This window comes from Bombus affinis, chromosome 11 (genome assembly GCF_024516045.1).
Source record: "Bombus affinis isolate iyBomAffi1 chromosome 11, iyBomAffi1.2, whole genome shotgun sequence".
Lineage (NCBI taxonomy): Eukaryota > Metazoa > Arthropoda > Insecta > Hymenoptera > Apidae > Bombus > Bombus affinis.
In genome coordinates, this window is record NC_066354.1 from 4,829,325 (window position 1) to 4,856,787 (window position 27,463).

Genomic DNA, 27,463 nt, shown 5'->3' on the forward strand with positions numbered 1-27,463 from the left:
GTGTGTAAATTTCCGTTTATATTTAATGAAACAAAAATACACAATAAATGTTAAATATCTTTATAATTTCATAAAAGTATAATGAGTTGATAAAAATTATTCGATTATTGTTTCTATCTTTTTCATATAATCATTTTTTAATGAACTATCAATGACTAGGGAGTAGCTTTCTTCCACTCTTCTTGATGTTACATCCGTTAAACTTTCAAATTTGTGGGTATACGTTGTAGAAGGAAGGTTTTCGAAAACACTCGGTTGCGTTTTATAGTGTTTAGTGGTGAATTGCCTCGAGCATTTGTGATAATTCTGATTGGATCAAGATGTCGAACAAGATGTATTATTCGGATAAATACTACGATGATAAATACGAATATAGGTTGGTATAAATAACAGCAGCATATTATAATGTCTCATTTAGATTTCGATTTTGGCCAAATGTGCCATTTTGGATCGTTTTGCTATATGTACAAGTATACACTTTCTAATTATATATTCATATTGATATTTTCTCGATGATATTCGAAAATTTTCTTGTAATAAGGAATGTATTCATTTCGTTATATTTTATGTACCTAATTCCATAACTTCTTTGTCTAATTTTTGGACGCAGAGGTAACGTATCATTTAAATGGCCGTCTGGCACGTTCTTTTGTTTGCTTAGTAGTCTATTTATTCTTAAACAATATTGAAATTGGGATGAAGAGATGAAAAGAAAGATAGAATATTATAAAATGTTAATACAGTCATGCAAATTTCATGATCTCTCTCATTGAAATATGTATATTTTTACTTAAAAAAGTAGTTTGTAATTACCATATTTTACAGTATGTTACAAATTTCTTTTACATTACTATTTTAATTCAAACTAGTTTATTCAATTGTTTATTAAAATTCACCATTTTAAAAACAGTGTATAAATAAAAACATAAGATTATTGGTAATACATATTATGGATGTATGTATATATTATTTATGGTTCTTTTATTAGGCATGTAGTACTACCAAAAGAAATGATTAAATTGGTTCCAACTACTCATCTCCTCTCGGAACAAGAGTGGAGAGCTATTGGTGTTCAACAAAGTCAAGGATGGGTTCATTATATGATTCATAAGCCAGGTATGCCAACTGGTTGAATTCTTTATATACTATTCAAATTTTATTATTATCCTCTGCTCTTTACTTTAAATTGTATTTACAAAATAAATTTTTAATAGAAGATTAGTAGAAGTATTTTAATTGGTAAATACTTGTGTTTCAGAACCTCATATTTTACTCTTTAAAAGGAAAATAACATCTCCACCACCAGAAAATTAATTGTACTGACAACATTGTAACAATTTGTAAATAATACTCCAAATCATTGTTAATATTCATAAAACAACTCAATTATAGCAGCTGACCATTCTAATGGCTTGTAAAATCAATATTAATGCAATGTTAAGTTGATAAATCTATATTTAAAATTCACTGAGACAGAGCAACAATTTTATTCTTTCTAAATTCTTTGTGGAAATAACGTAATTCATTATTTTAATTTTTCCTTTTAATGTCATTCCAAAAAATCAACAAGAGAATTGTGTATATATGTCTATAAAATCCCTTAGTTCTTAATTACAGTTTAAATAGTACTTATATTTTGGATTTACCATGACAGCTTGGTATTTCATTTAATAAGTAAAATTTGAGTATTCTGATTCTTTTCTGAAAATCATAGTTCTGTAGCAGAATTAGTTATTCTGTTAAGGATTTATTGAGTAAAGAAAATTGTCATTTTGTGATTAAAGTGCCTTATACAAATGTACTAACTATTAGGATATATTTTAGTATTACATGTTTAGAATAATCATTCCTTATGTTTAACAAGAATGATATAATGGAAAAGTGTGACCTTAAACGTTAAAAGTTTTCACCAGTTACATTGATTTTAATCTAGGATTCCAATATTAATAATTAAGTATCAAATTCTGCATTCATTAGATATCTTGCCATACAATTTCTTATATCATTCAGAATTACATATTGCTCTTAGTCTACATATAATGTAATCTAGAAGCTGCTCTCTAATTATATGTATTTCTTGCAACATTTTATCAGTATTTCCGAAAAGTAATTTTTACATCTAAGTATTAAACGATTCACTTATTTTTATTAAATGAAACCTATACTCTTTGTCCATTCTTAAATAAACATTTGTAACAAATACATGTCAGTTTAATTTTATTTTCCTTAAATAATTTTATTCGCGAATATGTGATATGTATTGTAATTATTTGTATCAGAATATAACTTTCAACGCAGAATTATGCAAACCAAGTTGCGTTGATACAAGATACGTGTATTTCTTCATTTGTATTCTTGGGCGACAAAAAGTGAAACAAATTTAGCCGAATATGCGAGAAAGGAGGGGCAGAATAATTAACACAATCACGTGACTGACCTCAATCCAATTATACAAACATCGTCCCTAGCGGTCAAGTAATTCTCACACTAATTTTTGTAAATTTTACATTAATTAAATCATCGTTTATGAACTGACGTATATTGCGTGCTACAGTTCGTTTCACTTTTATTACATAATTTCGTTACCATTTTTAACAAGGAAGCAAGCGATTAGCGAAATCCATCAAGATTAGAAAAAATTAATTTACATCTTTATAATTAAACCAAATAACTAAAAATAATATCTGCGAATCAAATAAAAAAAATATTGCGCTATATATGTATAATAATATATTTTTTTGAAATTCAAAATACTAGCGCTATATCATTTTTTCATTAACAGTTTCATCCAAAAATATACGATACGTATTTCGTAATAATTATGATTTGACTTGTACGTGTGCCAATTACCGAACTGTCTACTATATAAGGTATAACCATTCATTCAAGTTTCGAATGTATGTGTCGATTGAGGCACACGCGGTTTCGCAAACCGCGTGTATGTTTGCGCGCGTGCAACATCGTAGGATCTCCGGCTACATGGTGAAGGTACGTAAGAAAAACGACGAAGAGGGAGGATAGTGTAGTCGGAGTTCGGTGAAAGGGGGCAAAAGGATGCCGAGGCACAGAGAAAGAGAAAAAGATAGAGGGAGAGAGAGAGGTGGAATACCAAAAGCAAAGGGTGATGGAGAGGGAAAGAGATAGTTGATTTCTGACGCACACATGGTTGCATCCATACTATTCCGTACGATACGAAGGGCTCTGTTCTCATGGGCCGGTCGCCGTCGCCGACAGTCCACGAGAACAGAGCGTACCGATAGTACGACGATCGCGCTCGCGGGAAGAACAACATTTCGCGTACTCTAAATCGAAGCGTGATCAGCATCCCGATTAAAAAATTAGCACGCGCGCAACGTGATTCGATTGCATTGCCGCGCACGCAGTTTCTTCTATCGACGACTACAATCGTGAATAGAACTAATTTATCGGGTAAGTCAATTTTTTTTTTACAAATACCCAAAGCGAATATTTATAAAATATACGAGATATATCATTCTTAGGGAAATGAAAGCATTCGAGGTTGAAAGCCGTTGTAGTTCAATGACATGGTAGTTTTGCAGAAACCTGATAGCGATAATTTACTTTTACTTTTTTAACAGTAATATAGGAGGTAAACGTCTAAACAATGTGACAGGAATCAAAGGGTAAATAAAGTCGTGTCTCGTTGCACTCATCTTTGCCCCGACTGTAATTATGATCTACATAACACTTAGGACTTTTCTCATTGCGTATCGTTAGATGTATCTATTGTGCTAGTAAAGAGTTGAATGATTTGATACAATGCGCATCTTGTCTCCGTGGTAGTCAATCCACGTACACAATAGAGAAATAGAAATTGATCGCGCAAAAATATGGCCGGAAAATGTTTGATTTCGGTATTGTTTTAAAATGTATTATATATCGAGAAAGATATATGTATCTTTAAACAGTCATAAATCAAGGAAAACTGTATCTTTATAAAAGTGTGCAAAAAACTAAAAAGAAAATTCTTTAGTCATTACCATCTTGATATGGCAAACAAACGCTTGAAATTACGATTTCCCACGCGTATAATTTTTTCTTTTCTTCTAGACATGTGACATCAGTGTTATCTGTGGATTGAACATCTTTATTTAGACTTACTCATAGATACGCGCTTCGCACAGTAAATCCATAATTACCATGCTTCTTTGTTCATTTGATGAATAATATATCAAGTGTGTTTCAAATTTTTAGAACGCCGCGCGTTCTTCATCGTACGGTTACTATCGCCATGTGCGGTTCAAACAAGAATGGCACGTGTATTTGGTTCCTATCGTCTACTTTCATTTGCCCTCGCCCGGAGCGCATATAAATCGAATCTTCTATCTTACTTAATAATCACGTCAACACAAGATCAATTTCGGTTACGTCTCTCTTATTTTTCTTTTTTCTTTTTTCATATTCGTGGAATCAGTATGAAAACTTCCACCGCGCATGAAGAAAAATAATGACAAATTTTTCTGCAGTATACAATTTTATTAGTGGATGGAACGTAAAGGCAGATTTCCAGGACAGTTTAAACCGGTTAATACCAGTTTCTGCGAGATATACATACATACATATATGTATACATAGCACGATGACGAGAAAATTTGTAGTTTTAATTTACATTTTTATTCATTAATTACTCTTATCAATTTAATATTAATTGATCGAAGATTCCTGATACAAACATGTATGCATCTTTTATAATAAATTTGGATAGATTTAATTACGCCATACCGTTTTTTATGATAAGAATATTTGATACCGGATGCTGCGGAATTAGGGAATAAACATGAACTTAACACCATGTACTATAGGGTTAATTGGTGCTGTCAGATGATGGGTATGCTTGCACGATGGGTGTCGCGGGCAATATTCAAATGAACAATTAACATTTATGAATATTTCATATCGTTTGTGTTATATAATAAGTTATATTATGCATTATCTAACATGATGATTAGAATGCAGGATCAATGAGTCTTGGAGCACGCCTTCAGGATTGTTTTTCTGTTCACTTTTGTAATTATATGGATAAGTATACGTTTTGTGTTTACATTCCATCTATAGAATATTTTGCTAGACTTACGATCAAGAACATGTTACAAATACTCTGATAATATTGGTTTCAATTATTATTTAATATATTTTATCGATAACAAAAAAATTTAATGTAACAGAAAGTTATAAAAATATTTTAATTTACTCGAATTAGGTCTGAATGTACACAGCATATAATATTGAAAATACATAAAACTTATATGTAATTTTAAATAAGCCAAATTATGAATTAAAAAGTTCAAGAAATTGATTATTTGTAACCAATAAAATTGATGGAAAACGTAAATAAGGTAATTGCATTATGGAACAATACCTCCCGCAAGATAAAAGCGTAATTTATGATAGTATATTAATAGGGGCACAGACCATGATTGTGTTTAGAGACGTTTAGTAATATAAAATTAATTAGTCTATATTTACCTGCATTAATTGTTCATGAATCTCAACCAACGTTTAAATCTGGAACACTCTATGCTATCTTATATTTATCCATTATTTCACTCTCACATGTCAGTCTTATCACGGTCTTCCACACATGCAAATATTTTAATATGTTTACAGTTATAAGAACGACGTTACATTTCGACAGGCTGGAATAAAAAGATAGTAGAGTAATTAGGGTGCTATCTCTTTCATACGTATACTATATATATAATTTAATGTTTCATATATCGTGCCTGAAGCAATATCTTATTACTATATTACTAGAACGACTTGTGTAATGTATTTCTGAGAAATGTTATGTTAATTTTAGCGAAAACGCAAATTTACATCGATTCCGCGCTGTATTAAGTAATACTAAAAATATTGTTACTTTTTTTAGGATAAAAAGACGATATGGCTCATCCAAAAAAATGGAGAAGTTGCATGTCAGAAAACATGCTGACAATGCTTACAGTAGCCGCTGTAGTGGCGGGTACAATTCTCGGTTTCATCTTAAGAAATGTCAGAGACGAACCATGGACAAAACGCGAAGTTATGTATATTCAATTTCCGGGAGACATATTTCTTCGAATGCTCAAAGCGCTTATATTACCACTAATCATTGCTAGCATCGTTAGCGCAATCGGCGGATTAGATCTTAATTTATCCGGTAATTAAAATAACATGTGTATACTTTTTGTAAAAAAAGTTTTGCAGATAATCGTTTGTGACGAATGGATTGCGTGGGTGTACAAACTTGTTTACGTTAAGATGCCTGGTTTAGTAAAACACAGATTACCGGTATTTTCTGGTGTGATTTAGCTTAGTCAGAGAGAAAACAATTCCGATAACAGATGTCCTATCTTTCTAAATTATTAATTTGGAAGCATTAATGAAGTAATAATTATATAAAAAAGAACAATATAGATACTCTCTCTCTCGAATCAGCATTTTTCCGTTCATATTTTGTTTTTCGTTGTTTAAACGATTGAAAATTATGATTTGTTATTTCACAGTAACAATTCCAGCATCCACGTTTTGTGAAATACTATTACATATTAATCCTAGTATATCGTTAAAAGAACGAAATAAAAATTTTGAAATATATTTAATTTATAGGAAAGATTGGTATAAGATCAATTTACTATTATGCATCAACGACAATATCTGCTGTAATTCTTGGTATAATTTTGGTCTTAATTATTAGACCTGGAGAATACAGTACGCATGGTATGATCGCAAAGGATAATGTAGCGCCAACTAGAGATATTACAACTACAGACACAATATTAGATTTAATCAGGTATAGCAATAAATATTATATTTGTATTACAATAAGTTTCGATTTTTTTTACGAAATTTTATTTTTAGGAATGTGTTTCCGCCGAATCTTGTACAGGCTTGTATTGCTCAGGTATATTAATTTTTGTATAAACATTATTGATTAATATTGTATAATAAAAATTTTAATTAATTAATATTGTGCTTTAGTACCGCACAGTACTAATAGAGCCCAAAAATAAAACAGGGGGTAAATATTACATTTAAATTAAATTTGTTTATAATTGTAATTCTATTAATGTATTTTATAAACAATTTAATATTTTTTCCAGTAAACAACATACAAGATTGGGATATAAGTCATAAGTATGGAGATGGTATGAATACTTTGGGCTTGGTTATATTTGGAATTGTGTTAGGAATAGCTCTTAGTAAAATGGGTGAGCAAGGAAAAATTCTCTTATCTTTTTTTGACGCTTTATCTGAAGCAACAATGCTTATTACTAGATGGGTCATATGGTAAGCAAATGACATAACAAATTATTTATTTAATTAATTTAAGTCATGCAAAAATTTTTATTTTTTTATAGGACATCTCCAATTGGTGTGCTCTTTCTTGTTACTTCGAAGCTTTTAGAAATTGAGGATATTGGTGCTATTGCTGGACAATTAAGTTTATATTTCATTACAGTATTATTAGGTTTGATTATTCATGGTTGTGTAACACTTTCTGTTATATTCTTTATTTGCACAAAGCAGTTGCCATTTAAACTCATAGGCAAGATGACTCAAGTTTTAGCTACAGCATTTGGTACCTCATCAAGGTGAATTATATGAATTCATTCATTCTAGAAAACGTGTCAGTAAAAGTTTGGGATTTATAAATAATTTATTTCTGTGAATACAGCACTGCCACATTGCCAGTAACAATACAGTGTTTGGATAATATAGGTGTAGACCAGAGAATTACACGATTTGTTGTTCCAATTGGTGCTACCATTAATATGGATGGGACTGCATTATACGAAGCTGTTGCTGCAATTTTTATAGCTCAAGTCAGGAGAATTCCATTGACTCTTGGCAATGTTATTGGTGTTAGGTAATTGTTGAATTAAATGAATTAAACTTTGAAACTTAAGCTTAAAATCTTAATAACTTTGATGGTTTGATATACTTTTGTAGTATAACAGCAACTGCAGCCAGCATTGGAGCTGCTGGCATTCCACAAGCTGGTCTTGTTACAATGGTTATGGTGTTAGATACTGTAGGATTGCCTGCTGAAGATGTAACACTTATCATTGCAGTAGATTGGCTCTTGTGAGTTATCCGCTCTGGCACAATTATTAATCAAATTAAAATTTTTTACATTTTAAATAATTGTTAAATTCGCCTATAGGGATCGTTTCCGAACCACGATAAACGTCATATGCGATGCACTCGGAGCTTATGTTATTGAACATTTAAGTAAAAAAGATCTTGAAGCAAGTGCAAACCTTCAGGAGGAAACAATCGAATTAGCCAGAGTGAGGAAAGCAGATGCATAATTTTTTAGTTTTCTTGTTACAAATTCGCTATGTTATTATATGAACACAATTTTACTGTGTTCATAATATTTTTTATATACTTTATAGTCAATAATTTGTATTAATGTATATTCATGTTGACTCTAATTTTAATTTATATGATAATCTACATATAATTATGTAATTACTAAGTATTTTAATCACAAGAATGCTGTTAGATACTTAAAAAGATTGTTACTGTTGCATACTTAACAAAAAAAAGTGATCGAGTATTAATGTACTTTGAAAGATCAAACTTTGATTTATTTATGTTCATAAATGTACTAAAAATACATAGTTTTTCTTATTTAAAAAAAATATTTTATTGCAATTACTTTTCTATGTGAAATTTTAAATATTATATATTCCATTATATTAAAACATTCCACAGATTTATAGAATACAACTAATATAGAAATTATATTTAATACTGTTTCACTTCTATACATATATAATATTTATTAATTTAGATTTTATTAATATAATCTTAGGAATAATCTCTTCTAATCATATTTGGAAATGTACATTATGAATTCCTTCTATAGTTTCATATTTTTAAATTATATGGATTCCTTTAAAATTTGTTTAATTACATCTTTAAAAATGCTTGTTTAATTATAAACATATATATACCTTGAAAATAGCGAAGATTTGTATTTACATTTACAGAGCAATTCTTTTGTACAATTATGTGTCTAAAAGAATTTAACACCTTGATTATCATCAAATAAAATTAATTCTGCTTTCTTATTTCCTTCCAGTGTTTTAAGTGCTCTGATTAATACTTCTGTATCAAGTCCATAAAATTCTAAAAACAGGAAGCATTTGTTTTACATTACAATTTTTCTTATCTTCCTTAAATACAACTTTTATAAAAGTACATACCCTGATCTGTTGTATCTTCTCCTTGTGTTAACTCAAATAAAGTACATACGGAACCGACAAATCCATTCTCTTGAGCCCAGTTATAAATAATTTCACCCCATTCTTCCAAAGTATGCCAATAAATTAGCCACCTTTGTCTTGTCTTATCTAATGGGCTTGCATTCCCTGATCTTGCTAATTCTTCCAATACCAATAAGATAGCTTCTGGTGATAATTTGCCTGTTTCATATATTAAGGAATAAATTTATAAGCAAGTAATAAGTTTATCATTTTACTCAATCATTGTTATTGTAAAAAGGATACGATTAATTGCAGTATTATTAAATAACGGGCTTGAATGCACTTCTCTTATATCTATAATAGCTTGTTTTGTTATACGATAATATTCTAGGATTAAACTTTTCCATGCTGCTAATTGTTTAGCTCTAGTATCTGAATGAGGCTGAAGTCTGAAAGTTTTCATCAAATATTTAAATATATAGAATGTCAGAAGCTATGCTTATGTATGTACATAAATCATAGTTTAAAATAGATGATCAACATAACCTATTAATACTTACGTAAAAAAAGGAGGAAAACTGTATTGCCATGGCCATTCAATTTCTGCCATTATTATTAATATATCAAAAAAACTTATGTGAATCACACGATGATACAAGTAGTTATATCTCCGAAATATTCTTCATAACAGACAAGGATATTTCTGAAAATTCTAACAATAGGAACAAGTATTTCTGAATATGTCATCTACTATTACAATATACGCGAATTCGGCTGGGTGGTTGATTGGCTATCTTATCACTCTGAAATTGTTTTCTTAGAATCAAAACTATTACAAGAAAAATTAATCAGTTATAAAACTAAAAAAGTAAATATGAAGAAAACAAAAGCTAATTAATAAAGTTATCAAAATATTTTAATAACATTTCTAAAATGATAACTTTTCTTTAAAAAAATGCTCGTTTTACAAATAGTATTACACATTTATTTAACAATAAATTCATACAAACAATGATGTAAACATATCAAATTAAGTATAAAATACATCCTATAATATCAATTACAAATTTTAACCTATAAATATCGATTACTGTAGTGTATTTAAATTTTCATAAATGATTATGTATTGGTTTTGGTAATATATTCCTCCATTTTCAAAATCTCTGTATGGTCTTAAACTGGAAAATGGATTCTGTTCAAAATATGTATACTTTACATGATTGTTTAAGACTTCATTGAGTCTGATTTGTTCTTTTTCTGCTTCTGTTGAAGTATAGGATGTTAGAATCAATGGGCAATTTTGCTCAGCTACTATCTCTAAAGATTGTCTCCATGAATAGTTTTCAGATCTAAAATCTTCACATTCATGTATTCCTGCATTATATCCAACAATAAAATCTGGTTTCACATATGAATCATTATCTGTGTAATTCTCATAAAGCATACTACATACTTGAATTAAAAGTTGTTTATTATCATATTGACAATCCTTACACAGATTCACTGATACGGAATCTATAGATAATTCAGGTCCTATTAGAAAAATTTGTACTGTTGTAATGCATGGTAACCAGTGTAAGAGAATTTCCCAAAATTCTATACTATCAATGTCTATCATATTGGCTGCAATAATATGAACAACGAAACTATTACTATTCAAAAGATATCGCAATTTTTGTATTGCGTAAAGAAATGTTAAAGGTCGTGAAAGATATTCTGAATTAATCATTGTTTCCTCTACTGTTGTCATATGTGAATTCTTCCATGGTTCAATGTAAGAATCTATAAAATCTTTCATGCTTTTTGGTAAATTTACATGATTTATACGATATGGTATTCTTATTTTTGGTATCTTTTTTTCGTGTGTTATTGAGATTACATCTAAATTAAAACATAATTTTATCAGATCACAATATCTTTTATGTACAATATCATCTTTGTGCTTTGTGCAAAAACTAGTATTTGGACAATTAGGGCAATCTTCAAGAACTCTTATATTTTGATCATGACACACAACACATAATCTAAGAAATTTGAACATTTGCTCTTCATAATGCTCTAATTTTCTACCAACCTTTATTGCTACTAATAACATGAAATTCATTTTCATTTGAGTCCAAGCTTTTATATCAACATTCTGTTGAATATTTAAAAAGGTTGATAGTTGATTGTCCTTTAAAATATTGCATATTGCATTGCATAAATCTTTATGTTGTGACCAATGCATTTTTTGGTGTTCCTTGGAACAATAAGAGATCATAGTGCAATTACCACATCTTTTTAAAGAGATTTCTCCCCCAAATTTTTTACAAACATGGCATGCATTTGCATAAAAGAAATAATTATATTTAGGTAACATTTTATGTATAAAATTTTGTATAAAAATGTACAAATACAAAGGTATGTATGTAATATAAAATTTTCAAATATTATAAAAATTGTTTTCTTTCTTCGTATTGAGTTGCGATGTATACGATTAAGTATCATTTTACATAAAATTTTTCTTGATCGTTCAATCATCGTGTACGTTTCACATTTTATATAAAAGATTATGTAGGATCTATAATACTTAGGTAGATTATGAATACTATACACCGCAAATATTTGTAAATAAATAAAAACTTCACTAATAATTTATACTTTATATGTATCTGTTTCAATAAAAGCAAAAATCTTTTCAATAAAAGTTGTCCATAAAACAACAATTAGATCTTGCTATATTATAAACAAACTTCCGACATAAAACCAAAACCAGTATTGCCATCTACAGTACAAGATTTAGACTTTGAGTACGCTTAAATATTTACCGTTTGCTTTTAAATGTTTGGTAATGGGAGAGTTTTAAGATGAAAATTAACAAAATACAGATTCATTGAGTTGATTATAAACATATATTATCATATTGCCATATTTATAGTCTAAGATACAGTTTAATAAAACGAACTAAAGAACTCTATTCGATAGTTCTAACCTTGAAATCGTGTTGTTCCATAATAAATGTCATAGATGGTATTTGACAATATAACTTTTTAATCTTATATGAAAAATATTCTGGATATAATAAGTCGTAAAGTGATAAATTAACAGTTTTTGAAACTACTAAAATATTTATTTGTCTTTGATATTTATCAGAATGGGGTTATCAAACAAATACGAATAATGCCTCAATTGTTCTTAAATGATTAATGGAATTGTCATTGTGTTGGATTGTATTTTTCTTAATTCTTTTTCCAATTTTTATTATTGTGAAATTATTATTCCTTTCAGAATTGTTGAAAATATGATTACCTTGAGAGGAAAATTGAAGAAGGATAGTGATATACCAAACTCAAAAAACAGAGAATATAATAAACGCGTTTCTGTCCGTGATAAGCTATTAATAAAAGAGGTATAATGAGATAAGAATTTATGAAATCGTCTTGAAATTAGGAAAAAAATTATAACTAGCTGTTTTAATTTTTTCATTTATTTAGGTTCAAGAAATGCAGCAAACATTACCTAGTACATGTCAGGTGAAATTTCAAGATCCCGATTGTCTACATGAGTTTATTCTCTTGATTGTTCCTGATGAAGGATATTGGGTTGGAGGTAGATTTCATTTCCAAGTTTATATACCTGAAGAATATAATATGGCTGTAAGTGTATCATCATTAAAACTTATATATATGAATTTGTGATTAGTCTGATATTAACAAAATTATTTTAGCCACCAAAAGTTAAATGCCTAACAAAATTGTGGCATCCTAATATAAATGAGGATGGTAACGTATGTCTTTCAATTTTAAGGCAGAGTAGTATAGATGAAATGGGATGGGCACCGACTCGTAAACTTAAAGATGTTGTATGGGGTTTGAATTCACTTTTCACAGTAAGTCTTAGTAAGTCACAGTAAATTCTATTAAAAATGTTTCTATGATTATATTAATTAATCATATCCTTCTGCAGGATCTTCTAAATTTTGATGACCCTTTAAACAGAGAAGCAGCTGATCTATTTGTAAAAGATAAGGAATCCTTTCGAAGTAAGGTTAAGGATTATGTTATGCAATATGCAAAAAGATGATTCAGATCAGTGGGTAATGTTATAACAGTAACACTTTACGTTTATGGAATTAGCTTCTTATTTTGGTGGAAAGTTCGAGTTTGATTAAAAAGAGTTGTTTTAATTTGATATCAATTAATTTGTATTTAACTATCATTCAATGCTAGTCTTCTTATTCTAGGGAGATTGTTTTTGTTATACTTGAACCTGTTAATTATATGCAGCTTTTGAATGTTATGATACTTCCTTGCAGTTAAATTTATGTAACTAATGGTACAGAGAGCGAGAACGGAGAACATGTCATGTGTACAATATACTTATCCTTTTTATAGAGCATTGTAATGATGAAAGACCATAATTTGTAAATAAAGTCAATATTTAATAATAAAGCATTACTTTAATTATTTAGCATTTATTGGTGATTTTATTAGAATATAATCATCATTTTTGTACAATTTTAAAGGTTTGTACCTTGATTCGTTAAAACGTGATTTTATCTTACGTTATATTCAAATATCGATCGGTCGATTCTTTCTTACTCATAGATCTTAGGAGTAACGATATGAGTAGACGGTAATATTTCGTTAAAATAATTAAACGTAACAAATAAATAATAACAAAAAAGAGAACAAGGAAGGAAGATTCTTATATTTCGATACTATCCCCTTCTTTTTTTAATTGCTCTTCCTTGTTCTTTAAGAAACTGACTAGATGCGTGCATGAAATTTTACAGTCACATAAAGAAAATTGGAAAATCATTGCTTAATAATATCTTATTCGTTAGAACGTGGTGAGCAGTTCTTCTTGTATGCTAGTCGATCTAATGAGTTTTTGAGTGGAACCTAACAGGCTTTCACTAGCCAGGCTTTGGTTCTCAGATGCTATTTTTGATTTCTCTTCGTGGTACTCTTCGTTATACTCTTTTAGTCTGTTACCTAAGAACACTGCTCTCTCGCGTTTCCTAATCATAAATTCCGATAGTTGTAGCCATCTGTGTTCGTGGCATTCTTCCACCAATGGTCTTTTACTAAAATAAAAACAAAACATATAAAAACTCTGATTCATGTAGTAATATTAAAACTGAGAATACAAACCTGGGAGCCCGTTTAAAAACCAACATAAGGAACCTAGTAGCCTCCTGACTTAACTCTTTATACAGATGTTCAAATCTGTATCTCACAAACAGAATATTTTGTCTGGTCTCATCAGGATCCTTGCCACGGAACGGTGAAATACCAGATAGGAGTACATACATTAGTACACCGACCATCCAAATGTCTGTTTGAGGATGAGCCGGTTCCTCATTGTATACCTCGGGTGCTCTATACTCTGGATGACCAGCTTTCGGTACTGTTGTACCCAACTTACTAACGAGTCGAGCAGAACCCATATCAACAAGTTTGACTTGGACCGATCTGACATTAGACATCACTATATTGTCAGGCTGAATGTCAAGATGACAATATCCTCGCCAGTGAAGGTACTGCAAACCGTCCAGAATTTGGGTCATAGCAACTGCTACGCAATTTTCTGTATATTCATGTCTACTCGAGAAATATGTGAGAATATCAGCTCCCTGAAGCTTTTCCAAGATGAATAATGCAATCGGAGAACCTTGTGCTTTGTACGCTGCCTCCAACATCGCTATCCTCTCGTGTCTCAACGAACGAAGAGCTTCAAACTCTCTGTTCACTTGCTTTTCTGTTTCCGTATTCAGCTCCAAAATCTTGGCGACTATCACACGGTCTGTACTTTTATCAACACCTTTTACTACAACGGAGAATTGGCCTCTGGAGATCTCAGAGATGAAGCTATACTTGCTTGAGAGATTCGTGTCGGTCGACCACTCGATAGGATGGTCCTCGATGGAGTAATCCATATGTGGCTTGTCTTCATCGAGCACTATTTCTTGACCTGACTCAGTCAGTTCTTGAAGGTGCCTCATAGCTCGAGTAATTTGAACCTTTGGACATCCTGGTAGTCTAGTTTTGATCAGCTTCGATGGGATACCCTTTTCGCTCCAACCGACGCGATTTCGTGCTGCTAAACGGAAGTTATAGGAAGTGTCCGGTGTCAAGTCTCTTATCATGTAAAACTCGTGATCGATGTTCGAGGCTATATCTATCCAATCGACCGAGTCACCTAGTTTGTATTGGAGATTGTAACACAAGACTGGAGAGTTGCCATCGTATTTGGGTTGCTTCCATCGTAGAAGTATTTCTGTGTCTGAGACATCGGAAAGCTCAGGAGAATCAGGACCTAAAGGAACAACAGCTTCCACTAATCTCGTTCTGACCACAGTCTGTCCGAGGGAGTTCCTGGCGACGATCTTGTAACTACCAATATCGTGTTCCTTCGTTGGATTGAAGCTAAGTATAGATCTGCCGTCTTGGTCCTCGGTGACCTTTACTCTGTTGCTCTCCTGAATCATCATGTCATTCTTGTACCATTGAATCACTGGTTTGGGACTTCCAACAGCTAGACAAGCTAGCTGAGCAGGCATTCCTTCTTCCATGGGTTTAATTTGCGGTTTTTCACGAAAGAATGGTAGATGTCCCTCCTTCTTTGACTCTATCATTGCCTCTGCCTCTGCATAACTATCCAATCGAGTACCCAATTCGTGTTTCAAGCGCCTCAGAGTGAAGTTATCTGCACCGTATCTACTGATTCTTGCTCGTCTCTCGTCGTCGATTTCTTCGTCCATAATATCCGTAAAGCGACGACGTTCTCGTATAATAGGTGTCCTCCAGTCGAAACTTTCTTCGGTGATGGTACGAGAGAATCCAGGACTACGATTGCACGCAACCTTCATGTATTCACGCAAACGCACAGGGAAGTCCGTGTCGCGTAATTGAAGAAGATAGGTATCTGGACCATTTTGATAGTGGCTTTCGCTTTTGATGATTCCAATCTCCGTGTCAATCGGTTCCCTCGTAGCAATCTGATTCTCCCAAGGTTTAGCCGGAGGTCTCTTTATTGGACTGTATGATCTTTCCTCGCTGGGCTCGGGAGTGTATTTTTGGCCAGGCGGATAGACCATTCTAGACGGATGCTCGAAGGCTGTATTCAATTTGCGTCTGCGGAACCACGTGCGGCAGGAAGCGTTGTTATACCAATCGCGATACAGTTTGTAATAGTTCTTCAAGTTCTCCGACGGGATTTTGTACAAATCAAATGGAAGTCTGTCAGCATAGTTCAACCAGGGATGAGCAAGAGCAGCTTTGACATCCATTCTTCTATCAGCGTTGTACATCAGTAGAGAACGAATAAAATCTTTGGCTTCCTCCGAGATGTTCTCCCAACGATCATCGAACTCCCATTTTCCTTCCCTGATCTTCAGCATCGTCTCCCTATCGTTGTTACCTCTGAATGGCGAAATTCCAGAAAGCAAGATGTACGTGATAATACCAACGGCCCACATATCCGCACTGAAGGACACTCCCTCGTTGTTGGTAACTTCCGGTGCCACGTATTCGGGCATACCATATGTCAAAGTCATTAATTTCGCGTGTGAAATTCTTCTTGCGAGCCCGAAGTCGCAGATCTTCAGGTCGTCACTGCCTGTATGTGAGATTAACAGGTCTCCGAGCGTCAAACCAAGATGAGCAAAATGATTCGAATGCATGTAATCCAATCCCCACAGTAACTGTCTGATATATCCAGCAATATCTGCTTCGGTGTAGTATGCTTGTTTCGTCAAAGTGTCCACTAGCTCACCACCAGCAGCTAGTTCCATGATCAGTGTGACAGATTTATCAGTCTCATAAGCGTCGTGCAGTCTCAGCAATTTCCTATGGTTCAGACTGTTCATTATATCTATCTCGTTATACATGTATGGCCTAAGTTCTCCCTTTCCATGCATGACTTTGGCCGCGAAATTCTTTCCGGTGCTTCTTTCAACAGCGTGGTAAGTGACACCTTGAGTACCACGGCCAAGCTCGTCACCGAGGTCGTAGAACTCATCGAGAGGCTTATCGTGATGAGGTTTAATATCAGACTTCCTCCTGTACGTTCTGTATCCGTACTCGTGCTCGTTCTCCTCCACGTGCAGCATCACGGAACAGGAAATGGATCCGGCCACGTTTCTTGCGCTCACCGAGTATAAACCTTCATCCTTCACGATGGTATCGCTGATGGTTAAAATCGTAGTGTCTGGTTCGGTGAATTCGATCCGAATTCTGGAAGAGGTAGTAAGAGGTTTCCAGTCCTTGTACCACTTGATCTCCGGGTAGGGTACACCAATAACTTTAGCCATTAGTTGCCCAGTTTTTCTAACCATTACAATAGTTTCCTCCGGTCTCTGAATAAATGTTGGGTATTCGGCAATCTGTAGCCAAACTCTCTGTCTAGCTTCACCATGTTCGTTAGTCGCGACAGCTTCATACATTCCCTCGTCTCTTTCGAGCATCCTATTAATGAATAAAGTGGCTTGTCCGTTTCTCGTATAGCTCTGATCGTATCTTCCACCAGACTCTATCAATTGGTCGTTGAAATAATAGGACATCTTGGGTTTTGGATAGCCATAAACGAACCAGAAGAGGTTACAATTGTGATTCTTTACACCATATTGAGTATCGTGTTCTTGACGAAGGAATCTAGGTGCTTGAGCGTAATTGTCGTGAGGTGGTCTTTCGATGTCGAAGTCCTTGGGGAAGTAAGGACTGGTCTCCGGACGGAAGTCGATGCCAGGAGGCAAGTAAGGGAAGAATTTCGGTGGATCTGGCTCCAATTTCGCGCGATACGTTTGCGCATACGGTGAAGGGTCGCTGATTCCGTATTTGTTTTCTACACGGATACGGAACTTGTAGTCTCTGAAGGGTTCAAGGTTACGGATGTCACACACGCAGCTACGAATACCTGTGCGGACAGTGAACCAATCACCATCCGGAAGTTCGCACATTTCTATTTGATACGTCACTGGAATGCGAGGTCCAATGGGGATGGATGGCTTCCAAGAGAGTGTCAGATGACGATCCATCATTCTGCTGATAATTGGACGATCGGCCAAAGGTAATGGAACGCCAGACTTGCGGTACTTATCGAAATCTGCATACTGATCTCCTAGAGCTTTCTTTGGTCGTGGTTCCAATGACTCATAAATTAAGTCCGCGGTGCAAGAATCTTCGCCATGGGGGTTTGATATTTTTAACATATATTTTCCCGCGTCCAATTCGTCGGCATTGTTTATAACTAAACGCAACAAGCTGCCTTCTTGGTTCATCCTGATCCTATCGGTTTGCCACATTTTGGTACCATTGTGGAACCATTGGAATTCAGGTTCTGGGATACCTGTGACGCAGGCTGTAAATTTGGCTGCCATTCCTTTATAATATTCACAGTCACCGATTTTTTTCAAGAATGATGGTGGCTCAGCCTTCTGTATCTTCTCGATTGTATCAACCACTGTCAAATTCGCTACACATTCAGCTTCACCACCCTTGTTCACTGCTTTGCACTTGTACGCTCCGGCGTCATCATAGGTACAATCTTTCACGTACAAACAGCAAACATCTCCGTCACGTTTAATCTTGTATTTATCGTCATCATTTAAGATTGGTCTGTCATTGAAGTACCATGTAATATCCGGCCGTGGTACGCCGGTGATGCGAGCTAGGAACTTGACATCGAACGAAGGCAATTGTTGTAGATCCTTGAACTTCTGCAAGAAGTTTGGTGGTTGGAAGATCTTCCTAATGTTAGCTGTGGATTTCGTAGAGTCTTCACCGAGTGGATTCGATATACGACATTCGTATACACCAGCATCTCCGGACTCGCAAGGGTTCATCTCCAGTTCTGTCTTCTTTCCATCGCAAGTCACAGTTAAGCGATCGGATGGCTGCAGAGGAGCACCGTTCTTGGACCAGCTGACTTCTGGCACGGGATTGCCAGTGAAAGAAACAGATAAGTTTAATGGTTGACCTTCCTCGACGTAGACGTCTCGCATTGGATTCACAAATCCAGGTTTCTCTTCTGGTTGATCGGATAGAAGTTTTCCGAGAACGCTGATCGTTCCTGTACAAGATGAAGTGCCTTCTGTGTTGCTTGCAATCACTGTGTATTCTCCCGCGTCTTCTGGTGTTACTTTATCTATGATCAACGCCTGAGTTCCATCTGGCAGATCGACAGCCTTTATATGCTTCCCATCAGGTATGAGCTGAAAACACAAAGTTGATGAAAATAAGGGAAAAGTATTCTTAAATTTTCAAGATTTGAAGAATTCATGATGATTTACGAACCTCTTCGCCGTTCTTCAGCCACTGAAGCTGTGGTGTTGGTTTGCCTAGAAGTTTGACTATCATTTTCGCCGGGAAACCTTGCACAACATTCAATGGTTGAAGTGTGGTTATGAATTCTGGTCGTTTCTCTTTCTCTTCGATCTCTACTTTGGCGGAGCCAGTAATTTCACCGAGCGAGTTGGAGACAGTCATCGAGTATACGCCAGCGTCTTCCGGACGAACATAGTCGATCCTTAAACCGATAATACCGTTGGGTTCGTTCATGAAGTATATCTCTTTCGATTGCCGTAGTGGTATGCCGTCTTTGAACCATTGAACTTGTGGATTCGGGAAAGCAACCACTTGGGCTTCCAATTTCAGTGGTTGTCCTACGGTAGCCTTGGCATCTTCTAATGGTTTCGAGAAAGATGGCTTTCTTCTTGCAGCTGAAATTATATTTATTATTATTATCATTCCTAATTTCATTTCCTCACCAACATTTAATATAAAGGAAATTGCAAAAGATTTAATTATGAGTTTAATTATTTAACTTTGAATTAATCCCTAATTTGATTTTTCACCTAATCGTAAAACGTCACTCACGTTTAATAGCCACGGCACATAACGAAGATTGTTCGCCAGTAGAATTGGACATCACGAGTTTATAAGCTCCAGAGTCTGTCGGTTTCACGCAATCGATCGTCAATTTAGTGCTGCCATCCGGAAGTGTCTCAATCTTCATGTGTTCATCAGGAACGATCTTCTCTCCATCTTTATACCAACCTACATCAGGTACAGGGCTACCATCGATTTTCGCTTTAAGCTCCAGACAATCACCCTCGTCCACTTCTTTTGTTTTAGGCAGAAGATGGATAAAGCTAGGGGAGATCAATTGCATCGTCAAATTACAACCAGTTTGCGCGCATCCATCGACATTGGTAGCCCGGCATTTGATCTTTCCAACATCGTCTATAGAAAATGTCGCGATGGAATAAGTGCTGTCCACGATGCCATCTACGTGCGTAGTAATTATGTGTCGATCATCTTCTTTGATCACTTCACCATCTTTTAGCCAGGTTAGTTTTGGCTTGGGGACACCGGTTACGCGAACTTTCAGTTCTAAATCTGTGCGATCTTTGCACTCTACATTGGCCAAGTCCTTGAGGAAGGTTGGTGGCTCGGCTGAAAATCGAATTGTATAATTAAAAACTCTTTCTCACAACACAATGACGAAGATAATCTTTTCGAACAGTTAACATAGAACAGTAACCAACAGTATTTACATAGATAAATTTTTATACTCACTGTGTGGAGTTAGGGTTGCTTGTCCAGTCGCTTCACCCAGATAATTCTTAGCTGTAAGATGATAAGTTCCCTTGTCTTCGACTTCCACGTCTTTAATGATAAGTTTGAACTTGTTGTTCCTCCTATCCTCCTCGAAATCGTATTTATCTCCTTTCTCCAGGACTGTACCATCCTTGGTCCACGTGATATCAGGTTTTGGATTTCCTTTAACGATGGCCTCCCATGTAAATGAGTCTCCAACGGACGCGACAACGTCTTTCAATTCTTCAATTTCAGGATGCAGAAGGAGATGTAAGAAAGCCTGATTACAGTAACAAATATTTTTATATTTTCAGCTCAAGCGAGTCTTCTTTATGATGTTGAATTTATACTAACGCTAGCTTCAGCTTCGCCGTATTTGTTTTTCAGTTTCAGCGTGTATTCTCCAGTGTCTTCATTCGAGCATTTTGGCACGCTCAAAGTGACTGTAGTACTGGTTAGATTGTCATTTGCTGGCTTGCTCTGCGTGGTGAACTTTAGTCGCATGTCGTCTTGTGGGATTTCGTCACCCTTGAAGTACCTTTTTAAACGAGCGACATGAATTTATAAAAAGTTATATGGCTGTTTGAGGGAATATGGTAATGAAGTCCTAATAGTAAGACTTGCATGCTTCTAACATTATAATATATCATTACATGTACTCATAAAGGTCTGAAATTTCGTAACAATATTTTCTAAATAAATACTCATGTTTCTATATTTATTTCATTTTTTGGGACAAAGTGCATTTATGTTATGTTTCCTTTGAATTTATTATTTAACATAATGTCGCTAAAGATAATTTATGACTTATAATCAATGACGTACCCAATATCCCAATTGTGAAGCAGTAGCAAAGGAAATAGGGATAAAATAAGTAGTATTACAAATAGTACTGATAAATAAAGTATGAGTAGTACCGTGAATACTAACAAATTACGGATAATATTTAAAAAACCAATACAAAAGTCTAAAAACTGTTAAAAAAACAATGATGAAATATACCATGTTGTGTCAGGAGCAGGATCAGCAGTGAACGTAGCCTTAAACTGTCCGGTCTTTCCTTTGGCCACATCCACGTCATTCAAAGGTTCAGTAAACTTGGGTCTTCGAAGTTCATCCACAGTTTCAACAGTCAAATATCCTTCTACCATAACTTCGCCTAGTTTGTTCGTGAACGTGCATGTGTACACTCCTTCGTCTTCGAGAATGGCCTTTTGAAGTTCCAAAGTAAAAAGTTCTCCAGCGCTGGTGATTCTGATGCGCTCTCCGCTTCGAAGAGGTTTCCCATTCTTGAACCATTTTCCATCGGCCCTTGGTAAACTCGTCGCTCTGATATTGAACACGACCGTCTGGGTTTCGTAGATCGTTTTATCGCTGAGGGTCGCTTCGATGATGTGAGGAGGCGCTAATTGGGAAATACCAAGATTAGAATGCTTTTCATGAACAATTGAAGACTAGATTCTGGATGGTCAGATCTAAAAGTTCGTTTTCGTTTTTGCCGTGCATCTAGTGTGTCCTTGCGCTTGCGCCACGTGCTGCATTGTTATTTTATACATTTTTAAATCTAAAATACCAGACAATTTTTTGTATTAATTAAATTAACTTAATTTTGTTATATTTATAATTTGAAATTGTCTAGTACTTTTTCTAATTGCTTACCTTGATGGAAACGAAAAGTACCCAGTTTCAGCCAAGTTCGACTGATTATTCTTGCACTGTATAAGCGGTAAGTGTCTGGACTGAGTATAGAAGCGCCGACAAAATTTAATGCTTCCTCTGGTATCATAATTTTAGTGCAACGGAGAATATAAACGGTAAAATGAAAAAATAAAAAATAATATTAAATGACTCTCGAGAAGGATTAAACTTTGTTACGCGCTTCGTCAGGTGTTAACATGCAAAGGCAACATACATATGATGATTCGATATGATTAACACAAAGCTTGAAAGAGATATTACACAGAGACAAACAAGGAAAACACAGGAACAATGCTGGAAGCGTGTAAAAAGAATGCTAGAAGAACGCTGCGAATATTCGATCTTAGTCTCTGTCGATCTGCCAGAACGGATGCGTTCGAGCAGCCGATGGAGCAATCCGGTCGTACCTGAGTCTCTGGAAGATTCTTTTTCAAGAATATCGTCCAAAACGCTGCGCTGCCGTTTAACGCGATCTAGAAGAGCCTCGAGCTCTTCGTCGACCTCTTCATCGCCGCTTTGAGCAGCTTTCGACGCGCTCTCCCTTGATACCGATCTTTCCAATATTTTCTTCGATTCCGTCGAGTCCATTCTCTCTATTTTCGAGCTTTGTCTGGAAAGTCCATTTTGTACAGATCCTCGACGCTCTTCCACGTTCATCTCGACAACTTTCTCCGCGGTCGAATTCACTCGTTCGATCTTTTGCTTCGTTAACTTGCTTTCCTCGATCGTAGGAGTCTGCGGTTGCTCTAGCTCCACGGAAGACATCTTCCTGAAAGAACCACCGTTCTCAAGGACAGCGGATCGGGGTAGCTGTACGTTTTCCTGCGTCAATTTCTCCGATGGCAACTCTTCCAGGGACCGTTCCTCCATGATGGTTTCCGTGATTAAAGAAGCTCTGTAAGGTTTCGCGTCGTCTAGGACCTTTTCGTCAGGCAGACGGCCGTTGCCATTGAACTCTTCGTAGGATCCATTCGTCAACTTCACGTCTTCGGATAATTCAGCGCACTGCATCACGTCCTCGGTGCTGACGTCTCTTGAAATCGCCTTCAGAGTCGACTCGTCGTCCGAAACAGAAACGATCGACACACCACGGTTTACCTGAAGCCTCGATCTGTTATCCTCGCTGTTCTCCGAGAATTCCTCGATTAACACGCCGTTCTGTGGTTTCTGGACGGATTCTTCTTGCACGCTGTAGCTATAGGTGGCAATCTCTTCGACGCCAGGACCGTCCGTGTTCGTTTCCTGGCACTCGACCTTTGTCGCGGTCATCTTGCTGATCGTGTGGCTCTCGTCAGGACCTGTGAACGCTTGGACTGGTCACAACAGCTCTTTTGACTACTACCTACTAGAGAGCAGAGACGATCCGTGCTACTCGACGACTTTCGCGACGATCTGTCTCCTCTGATCTGTAGAGGAGCTATAGCCACTCGAAAGCAGTTTCACTTTGATCGAGGCTCGTGAAATCTCTGGTCGGTGTGGCGTTATTTTTTATGCTCTCGTGATCACGGATTTTGTGACTGACGTGGAAGATTTTATTCGAAATTGAATCGCTTATCGATTTTATAGAAATTTTTGTGGTAAACGAAAATGGTAAATATTCAAGCTACATCTTTTCTTTGGATATTCTTATAGTACATAGGAAATGAAATAGAATCTTCGCTTCTCAATATGTTTATATGAATCGTTTAGAAGCTGCAGAAGATTAAGTTCGTCAAAATAATTGTTACTTAGTATCGTAATTTTTGTTTTAATTGTTTTCTCAATTAAGTCAATCACAAAGTTCCCGTTTACGACGATGGTTACATGAATGTAAATAGCGAGTAGTTGTTCAGCGTGTGCGAAATTTACCTGTGAGTATAGCTTCGTGGGTCGTCGTGGAGGCCACGGAGATCGTGATCGTTTCACCCTGGCCCCGTATTACTTGGACGCTTTGTTTCTCCAGTTTCACTCGACCTGAATTTATCAGACATGTTTTTTGGGCTACGATTCTACGTCTACGATTAATCAGCCATCGTTTTAACATCAATTAGCATATCGGCAAGGCTATTCGTATTTTTTTATATCTTGCCTTTCGATCGTGTCAGCGATACAAAATTAAGCTCCTATCGCAAGGATTTCGATGGATTAGAAAAAGGAAAAAAAAAAATTATATACATGTATGATGTTAACAGAAAAAAGAGGATATAACGAAGCTCGCTTGCTTTGCGTCTTAAATGTATACTCAAACACAAAACGCACTATTTTTATCTTTCTACTCCCTTGAATAGATTGAAAAAGGAAAAAGAACGACTAAAAACGCGACACGTTCTCTTGGAACGTTTCAAAAGTCTTACCAAAATCTTGCGACATCGCGTTGATCGCAGAAGACAGATTTTTAGAGCTTTCAAGCGTTTCAATAGCAGGCTGACTATATAAAATATTCTTCCCCTGTTACACTCGTTGTTACAGTGTTATCGACGATCGTTTGTTATCGTTTCGTTTCGACGATCGTTTTGATTACCTTCCGATCCGGATTCCTCCGCGCGTTCCTTCTTCGTTTCAATCTCCTCCTCCTCGACTTTCTGTGCTTTCGTTTCCTCTTCCTCGACGCTGATCTTTTCGACGGTCTCCTTCTTCATTTCCGTTTTTTCCTCCACGCTTTCTTCTGTTTTTGCTATAGAATTCATACATTTTGGGACTTTTTCAGAACACAATGTGATAGGGGACATAGATGAACTCTATGAAGATTCGTTACAAACGTTTGAAACAGAATAGGCAACGCATGATAGTGACAGTACAAATACATCGTAAGAATAATTTTTTTGGTTTTATCAGAAGAAAAAACAACAGAAAACACGGAAAACGTGAGATACATGTATAAGGGGGCAGAAACAAGTGGATAAAGGTACGAACAAAAGGTTCATGTCAGCGTCGGATTCGTGACGCGAGATTATTCTCTCTGTGTTTTAGAGATTATACTCGTCACATCGGTATGAACAATAAACTGAACATGAAACCGTACCTTTCCTTAAGTACTTACTGAACGTGGGGAAAATCGAACGCACGACGATTCGCTGGCAAGTTTCTCAAAAATGAAAAATGTATAGGGGTACGCGTGGCGTTTGATGAGCTGCCCCATCAATTCTGTTAATTCTGGAAAATTCTAACGTCAATAAGATCGAACTTGCCGTTCATCTTTTTGAATCTTTTTCATTAATAACGAATAAAGAACAGGAACGACGGAGCAGCGCAACAATCGAACCCTATTTTATTTATAGAATATGGAAAGCTGTTTGGATTCTTACTCAATATCATAACTTTGCTCTTGCTAGTCACGTAGCCTAGCTCGTTTTCTGCTCGAACCTCGTAGATGCCTGCGTCTGAACCTTTCACTAAAGTCACCGTCAGATCGTAGTTTTCCTGTCGCTTGCTGTCCCTCGTAATTTTAATTCTCGCGTCCGTTGAAACCTCCTTGCCATCTTTGTACCATTTCACCTCGGGATCTGGCGTACCGGATACTTCGAAGATCAGTTTCAATGTATCGCCTTCGTTGATTCTTTGGTCGACGAGCTTCTTCAACAATTTCGGTCTGGTGTTTACGATTAACGTAGAACTGCTTTTGACTTCACCAAATTCGTTCTTCAATTTGCAAGTGTACGTTCCTTTCATCTCAGCCTTAACCTCGGACATGATTAACTTGACGAAATTGCCTTCCTCCGTGCGAACATAATCTTTTTTCTTTTCTGTGATCTCCATGTCGCCAATATACCAATGGACGCTCGGTTTTGGGCATCCACCGACTTCTACCTTGAACTCGATGTTCTTCGTGCCTTCGTTGACTGTGACGTCGTACATCTTCGTTTTGAATCGTGGAAGACCATTCACCTGGAAAACGAAAAATGATCGTGATTATTCTAAGCGTCGTAAATTAAGTATGAAAAATAGTAATCTTCTTTTATTTAAAAAGTAGTTAATGTCGTTTAAAAACAACGCTGTTCTATTCACCTGGATCACAGTTTCATCAGTGACAGTTCCATGATCGGAGAAGATTTCCGCCTTGTAATCTCCTGCGTCCTCGCTTACTATACCAGTGATCTTTAGAATGAATGTCTTGCCCTGCTGAATCATTTTTATGCGACTGTCTTCAACAAGCAGTTCTCCATCTCTGTACCATTTAATATTAGGTGGCATCAGTGAGTCCACGTCTATGGACAAAGTAAGAGTGCCTTTTTGATCTAAAATTTGTGGTTCGCCTAATCCTTTCGTGATCTTCGGTGGACTTAATACTTTCAGCTTCCAAATCTCTGTCGTCTGATTGACTTCATTTCGTGCAACAATCGAGTAGGAACCAGTATCGTCCAAACGAGCGTTTTTTATTGTTAACTTATAAGTTTCGTTGCCTTCTTTAATGATACTTATACGACTGTCTTCCCGTAGTTCTTGGCCATCTTTGTACCATTTAACTTCTGGTGCCGGCGTGGCTTCGATTTGCACGAGCATCGTCAACGTTTCGTTGATGATCACAGACATGTCAGCTTGCTTTTTCGTGATTTTTGGCGCAGATTTCACAATCAGCTCGATCTGAGTGGTATCTTCGCCTAATTCGTTCTTTGCTTTGATGGTGTAGGTGCCTGCATCCTTGGCAGTGACGTTCTTGATCACCAAGGACATAGATTCTTCATCCTCCCAAAGGTACTTGTATCTTCCACCAGCAACGATTTCCTCTCCATTTTTGCTCCATTTGATGTCTGGTTTTGGATATCCTCTGATTTGTAGTTCCAACATGGCAGATCCGCCGGCACTTACTTCCGAATGCCTGGCTTCTGAACACAGTTTTGGCTTTTCTGGATCTTTCAACAGCTGGTTTACCGCGCCTTGCACCGTTAGTTCTGCGCTACAGCTAATGTTACCTGGGTTTTGAGTTTTTTAAATTAATACATCAGATCATCTACATATATATTATTATTATTATTATGATATCTATAG

At 35.6% G+C, this 27,463-nt stretch overlaps 6 protein-coding genes across 21 annotated transcripts in view; 3 read left to right on the forward strand and 3 right to left on the reverse strand.

Annotated features, from left to right (window-relative positions):
• Positions 1-179: 179 nt before the first annotated feature.
• On the forward strand, positions 180-3,430 carry LOC126921787 (cyclin-dependent kinases regulatory subunit). Its single transcript, XM_050733659.1, has 3 exons — positions 180-376; positions 989-1,116; positions 1,259-3,430. The coding sequence occupies exons 1-3, from the start codon at positions 321-323 to the stop codon at positions 1,312-1,314; spliced, it is 240 nt and encodes a 79-aa protein (XP_050589616.1). The 5' UTR covers positions 180-320; the 3' UTR covers positions 1,315-3,430.
• LOC126921746 (excitatory amino acid transporter 1) lies at positions 3,281-9,087 on the forward strand. The gene is made up of 10 exons (XM_050733579.1): positions 3,281-3,429; positions 5,891-6,160; positions 6,610-6,793; positions 6,862-6,904; positions 6,982-7,021; positions 7,104-7,290; positions 7,362-7,595; positions 7,679-7,870; positions 7,954-8,088; positions 8,168-9,087. The coding sequence occupies exons 2-10, from the start codon at positions 5,905-5,907 to the stop codon at positions 8,313-8,315; spliced, it is 1,419 nt and encodes a 472-aa protein (XP_050589536.1). The 5' UTR covers positions 3,281-3,429; positions 5,891-5,904; the 3' UTR covers positions 8,316-9,087.
• Positions 7,642-10,032, reverse strand: LOC126921781 (vacuolar protein-sorting-associated protein 25). 6 transcript variants are annotated; one of them, XR_007712538.1, is made up of 6 exons: positions 9,779-10,032; positions 9,522-9,667; positions 9,219-9,437; positions 8,967-9,141; positions 7,946-8,264; positions 7,642-7,806 (listed from the first exon to the last, which is right to left on the reverse strand). XR_007712538.1 is itself a non-coding variant. In XM_050733651.1 (4 exons), the coding sequence occupies exons 1-4, from the start codon at positions 9,826-9,828 to the stop codon at positions 9,029-9,031; spliced, it is 528 nt and encodes a 175-aa protein (XP_050589608.1). In that variant the 5' UTR covers positions 9,829-10,032; the 3' UTR covers positions 8,964-9,028. The 6 variants fall into 6 exon arrangements, 1 of the variants encoding a protein (XP_050589608.1); XR_007712539.1 differs by lacking the exon at positions 7,946-8,264; XR_007712537.1 differs by having other exon boundaries at positions 7,642-8,102.
• A 148-nt stretch (positions 10,033-10,180) lies between these two features.
• LOC126921750 (uncharacterized) lies at positions 10,181-11,987 on the reverse strand. The gene has a single exon (XM_050733592.1). It carries the CDS (start codon positions 11,575-11,577, stop codon positions 10,306-10,308), a length of 1,272 nt encoding a protein of 423 aa, XP_050589549.1. The 5' UTR covers positions 11,578-11,987; the 3' UTR covers positions 10,181-10,305.
• A 26-nt stretch (positions 11,988-12,013) lies between these two features.
• Positions 12,014-13,648, forward strand: LOC126921780 (NEDD8-conjugating enzyme UBE2F-like). 2 transcript variants are annotated; one of them, XM_050733649.1, is made up of 5 exons: positions 12,014-12,227; positions 12,486-12,606; positions 12,692-12,853; positions 12,925-13,086; positions 13,164-13,648. In XM_050733649.1, exons 2-5 carry the CDS (start codon positions 12,499-12,501, stop codon positions 13,278-13,280), a joined length of 549 nt encoding a protein of 182 aa, XP_050589606.1. In that variant the 5' UTR covers positions 12,014-12,227; positions 12,486-12,498; the 3' UTR covers positions 13,281-13,648. The 2 variants fall into 2 exon arrangements, with proteins under 2 accessions (XP_050589606.1, XP_050589607.1); XM_050733650.1 differs by having other exon boundaries at positions 12,019-12,045.
• A 7-nt stretch (positions 13,649-13,655) lies between these two features.
• LOC126921700 (obscurin-like) overlaps positions 13,656-27,463 on the reverse strand; it is a 46,056-nt gene continuing 32,248 nt past the window's right edge. For 8 of the 10 annotated variants that reach the window (XM_050733454.1, XM_050733455.1, XM_050733446.1 and 5 more), the window contains 12 exons: positions 26,483-27,387; positions 25,783-26,362; positions 24,999-25,151; positions 24,347-24,451; positions 22,906-23,796; positions 21,803-22,205; positions 21,155-21,338; positions 20,780-21,080; positions 20,078-20,656; positions 19,496-19,920; positions 14,354-19,413; positions 13,656-14,286 (listed from right to left, as the gene is read on the reverse strand). In XM_050733454.1, the coding sequence (XP_050589411.1) occupies positions 14,040-14,286; positions 14,354-19,413; positions 19,496-19,920; positions 20,078-20,656; positions 20,780-21,080; positions 21,155-21,338; positions 21,803-22,205; positions 22,906-23,796; positions 24,347-24,451; positions 24,999-25,151; positions 25,783-26,362; positions 26,483-27,387 (9,833 nt within the window). In that variant the 3' untranslated portion in view covers positions 13,656-14,039. The remainder of the gene's footprint in view (positions 14,287-14,353; positions 19,414-19,495; positions 19,921-20,077; positions 20,657-20,779; positions 21,081-21,154; positions 21,339-21,802; positions 22,206-22,905; positions 23,797-24,346; positions 24,452-24,998; positions 25,152-25,782; positions 26,363-26,482; positions 27,388-27,463) is intronic. The other 2 variants (XM_050733452.1, XM_050733453.1) reach the window with 2 other exon arrangements.